This window comes from Vanessa cardui, chromosome 11 (assembly GCF_905220365.1).
Source record: "Vanessa cardui chromosome 11, ilVanCard2.1, whole genome shotgun sequence".
Taxonomy (NCBI): domain Eukaryota; kingdom Metazoa; phylum Arthropoda; class Insecta; order Lepidoptera; family Nymphalidae; genus Vanessa; species Vanessa cardui.
This window is the reverse complement of record NC_061133.1, coordinates 10,639,578-10,644,485: the sequence shown is the minus strand read 5'-3', so window position 1 is coordinate 10,644,485 and position 4,908 is coordinate 10,639,578. Positions and strand designations below refer to the sequence as shown.

The 4,908-nt window shown below is 27.9% G+C and overlaps 1 protein-coding gene and 1 non-coding gene across 2 annotated transcripts; one reads left to right on the top strand and one right to left on the bottom strand.

The window, feature by feature from the left end:
• The first annotated feature begins 288 nt into the window (after window positions 1-288).
• LOC124533882 (troponin C, isoallergen Bla g 6.0101-like) lies at window positions 289-4,536 on the top strand. The gene is made up of 6 exons (XM_047109435.1): window positions 289-370; window positions 495-522; window positions 1,736-1,879; window positions 2,656-2,778; window positions 3,476-3,607; window positions 4,285-4,536. Exons 1-6 carry the CDS (start codon window positions 368-370, stop codon window positions 4,311-4,313), a joined length of 459 nt encoding a protein of 152 aa, XP_046965391.1. The 5' UTR covers window positions 289-367; the 3' UTR covers window positions 4,314-4,536.
• On the bottom strand, window positions 2,160-2,231 carry Trnah-gug. Its single transcript has one exon. It is a non-coding gene; the product is annotated as a tRNA-His (tRNA).
• Window positions 4,537-4,908: the final 372 nt, after the last annotated feature.

The following is a 4,908-nucleotide window of genomic DNA, read 5'->3' as shown; positions in this document are numbered from 1 at the left end:
AACGCATCAAAATCCGTTATGTTATTTTTAGGATCTAGACATACATAGGGACAGACAGCTGTAAGCGACTTTGTTTTATACCATGTTATGAATATGATGATTTACAAACTTAAGTGAAATGTCATATGCGTATTGAATAATACATAATAAGCATTTTAACAATATATGACGTCATAATTAAAAAAATCTTATTAATAATTATATTTATTTTTAAAAAGGAACTCTCGTTTATCTCCCCTGAAGTATTCCACCAAGGCGTAATGCGTCAATCGAAATCATGATATATAAACTGCAGGAAACTAGATCAAGACAGTTTTTGACACATCTGCTACTCAGTGCCTGTTTACGACTTATTAAGACCAGTGATATGGTGTGTAATTATAAGAGAAATACGTATATTATATTACAAGTCACAAATTAAATAACTAATGTTGATTTCATATGTTTTTACGAATTATGTTTTTCTTATATGTTTTTCATTTGTTTATTTACAGGATGAACTCGACCAAAGTCAGATACAAAGTAAGTAATGTTTTATTTTATTTATTTTCAATTGAATTTTTTATAATAAATGAAATACATTGAAAGTAATTCTAATAGAATATTGTTTATTAATTGGTAACATGAAAGTTCAAATAGAAGTTTTCTCTCTTGCGATTACAGAAAAACATTTTAAACAATTACTTTCTGGTTACATTTCTATTTATTTTCTTTGCGTATAGACTTTTTCCAATCATTTGATTTTGTAAATATTGTATTAAAATCGTATTTTTTAAATTCAGTGAAATAACCTCCCTATATTTTTACCTTAATAATTATTATTAATTTTAATTAATTACTCGTTGTGCTAGGTTATGGCTTCTTTGAATATAGACTTGTCCGATGTCAAACACGACGTTCCTATTTGTAGTTTCATTAGAAGTAATGACCAACGAAATACTCTTAATTGGATTGACACCGTGCCAGAAATTTCAATTACTAAACACTCGTGAAACAGAAAACAAATCTGTTTTAAATTGTCAATTTTATTTTAAATTAATAGTTAGTTATTTAATAATAATTTAATCCTGGCTGAAATATAATATACAAGTACTTAAATAACATGTTTAAATTTAAAGAATTCATTTAATGGTTTTTAAATATCAAAATCGGCTGAATTAATTAAGACCTTTGCTAAGTTTGAATGACATTAAAAATTATCTTATTTTTTTACTTAAAACTAATATAAGTATTTAATGTCATCTCAAATAAACAGTTAAAATATTTTTCATTTTTCAATAAGAGTTTGTATCGTATTAATGTAGTATCTACATAAAAATTAATAATTTTGAATAAAGTACTTATTCGTCCCGATATAGATACATTTATTTACCTCATATGTGGGTATAAGGTCGAAAAAGTCTATAACACCGTGCTATTTATAAATTAAAGTAATAAGAGCAAACATTAATTTAATAAAAAAATCTAGAGATATAATTGGAAATGTAACAAAATACGTTTAAAAAGAAAAGTCATTTTTATGTAAATTGAAGCTCTAATTCTACACAAATAAAAATTAAAAATAGCTACTGTGCAAATCATGGCCGCGTGGAATGGTGGCAAGAAAGCCAGCAGTATTCTATCGTAATTCCGATTCTCCGAAGGTAATATAAACAGTAGATTGGACAAAAATATATAATTAAAAATGTAACCAGAAATGCTGTTATTTTATTAATGAACATCATTTATATTACAGTGCTGAGGAAGGCATTTGATACCTTCGATCAGGAGAAGAAAGGCGTTATCAGCACCGACATGATTGGTACAATCTTGGACATGCTGGGCCACGAACTGGACGATGATACTCTAACGGAAATTATTCAAGAATACGATGTTAATGGTAAATAGATTATATCATTATACGTAGTAAAAAATGTTATAAAAACTTGTTACATTTAGTTAGTTGTAGAAACTCACCGATAGATGGCATAGCGTGTTGACTCAGAATACCACACTGTGTTTCTTCTGAACGAATATAGATGGCGTTGCACGTGTAGAAGCTTTTTATAGTAGTTTTAATAAAAGTTTGTGTAGTATCGTTTGGTTTGCTTAAAAAAATAGTAAACTTTTATAAATAAATAAAAGAAAAAATTGTCCTCACCGTGACAATGTTTGCACATTGCCGTGACCAGGATTCGAACCTGGGTTACTACGGCCACAACGTAGGGTCCTAACCACTAGACGATCACGGCTATTGAGGCACTGCTTTGTCTGTCGAATTTTATCATCTGTATTGAAAAATGCAACTAACTGATAAGTAATGTAGAGTATAGATGTAGGAATTTGATACAATGTTGTATATATACGTTAAGTAAGTACATATATAATTTATTTACAATTTACATAAAAACGTATACTTGAGTTAATAATCAAATACTGTTTTACTAACTTCTAAAAGCATTTGTATTTTTATTAAAAAAATGTTTTTAATTGTTAATTAAAAGTTATTTTTGTTAAAATACTTCTTGCAAAAAGCATAGGTATATTACAAAACATAGCGTCGTCAATACAAAAAAAATAATGTAATTATGTATCTTTTATTATGGTTTTGTTTTAGACATAAGTAATACAAATATATTATATAAACCATATCCCATTGTTTATGTTGTATTATAGGTACCGGTGTATTGGAATTCAAGGAATTTTGCTCATTAGCATCAAGATTCATGGTTGAGGAGTTAGATGCTGAAGCTATGCTGGCAGAACTGAGGGAGGCATTCCGGTTGTATGATAGAGAAGGTAAATTTTTTTAATGCATTAATGTGATATCATTTCTCAAGTGACGATCTTAAAGACTAAATTATTGTATTTACGTATATGAATAATTGGGGTATTGAGTTAATGATAGCTTCACTAACACAATACATTATATCATTTATTTTTTTATTATATTAGGTAGTTTCATTACGGCATAATCGTCTTAAAAAGAATAGTTCCCGTGATTAGTGCAGGATTGAATAAATTAATTATTTATATATTTTTTTGAATTACCATTATTTATGTCATATGTAATTTTAAAGAATAATGTCTTATTTTAATAAGGATAACATCCTCTTATAAAAATAAGAATTAATTAATTTTAAGTGTAAATTCATATTAGCGTATCAACAAAGTTATTTAGGAACGTACCTAATATATTTTTACTAAATAAAAAATAATGAAATTAATCAACGACGTACTAGGATAATTGTATGCATTAAAAAAACATAACATTAAATCATCTTATATAAAACCATATAGAATAGAAAGAGATAGGAGATAAAGGAAAGCGAGTTAGAGATCGCCTAAAAGTAGCATAACACTTATCCTTAGGTACGTGTACTTCTTCCAGTTAATTTCACTGCAAGTCGCGTAAAAGATCTTCATTCCAAATTATAATACTCCAGGTTATTGATTAATGAAATACTTAATACATATTACTTATTAAACCTTACAGGTAATGGCTACATCACAACAGAAGTATTAAAAGAAATATTCAAGGAACTGGACAATACCTTATCAAATGAAGACTTAGAATCAATGATAACTGAAATTGATACGGACGGATCGGGAACAGTTGATTTCGATGGTAACATCACTTTTTCACATAACCATTACCTATAAATTACTTGGTGGTAGGTTTACTATTGCTTTGCGCAAGCCCGTCTAAGTAGGTACCATCCACTCATCTTCAGGTAATATGCTCGTTCGCAAACCTATGGCATAAAAAACATATTTAAATTCTATATTCTTAATGTGCCACTTCTGAACAAAACCCTTTTTTTTAAACTTTTTATTTACTTTCAAAATTACCGTGAAGTACATCACGACGTTCTCAGTTTTTTTACTGTTAAGATAAACGTTTTTAGTTCACTGGACCACTAAAGGTTAGATCTGCTTGACAAAAAAATGTATTACCGCTTACTCGCCAACAAACTAAACACAACAAAAGCAGTTTGGCGAAGAAAAATATATTATATAAAATCAATCATCATGAGAAAACATATTATGAGAAACATTGGTCGAAATTCATTATTTGTGTTCCGGTTCGAAGGGTGAGTCAGTGTAACTACAAGCACAAGGGACATAAAATCTTAGCTCCCAAGGTTGGCGCATTAGGTCGAAGGAATGGTTATATGACAGCGCCAATGTTTATGTAAGTGGTGACCAGTTACCATCTCGTGACTAATTTTCCAGCCAACTTACGTGTAATAAAAATCTTGTTTTGCTTTGTAAATTAATTTATTATTTTTTTTTAATTTTCAGAATTCCTTGAAGTAATGACTGGTGAATAATTATCTTTAGAATCAAGCACTTTAAATAATATTATGTTAATAAGACTTTTTAGTGTATGTAAGCAAGCACGAATAATTTTAAGATATATTAGATATAACATAAATGATAAAATTTAAAAACAATTCTTATGTATATAAGATTATATTTATGTATATGAATATAACTTTATTGTATTGATGATATATCTGTATTTTAATAATAAAATGAAATAGTGTTATTATATTATGTAGTTTGATTTCAAATCAAAATCATCGAGGTAACATTGAACTGATTAAATGCTTCTAAAATGTCTGTAAAACTTCAATTTGGTATTTACAAAACGACTAAAATTACAAAAAAAAAAATCAACTTCAAGACGAAATGGTATAAAATAAATAAAAATAAATAAATATTATAAGTGCATTTTAGTTGATACGATGTACAGGGACACATTTCAGTGATAGAGGCTGTCTGTAAATTATTTCCAACTTGTTTGTTTTGAAACTAGTACGATGAATTGAGCATTATGGCGAATTATTTTATTGTCAGTTTTCTGATTTGCAGCAGGATTACAATTCAGAAAAGTTATAAGATGTATCTGTATTAAAGTATGAA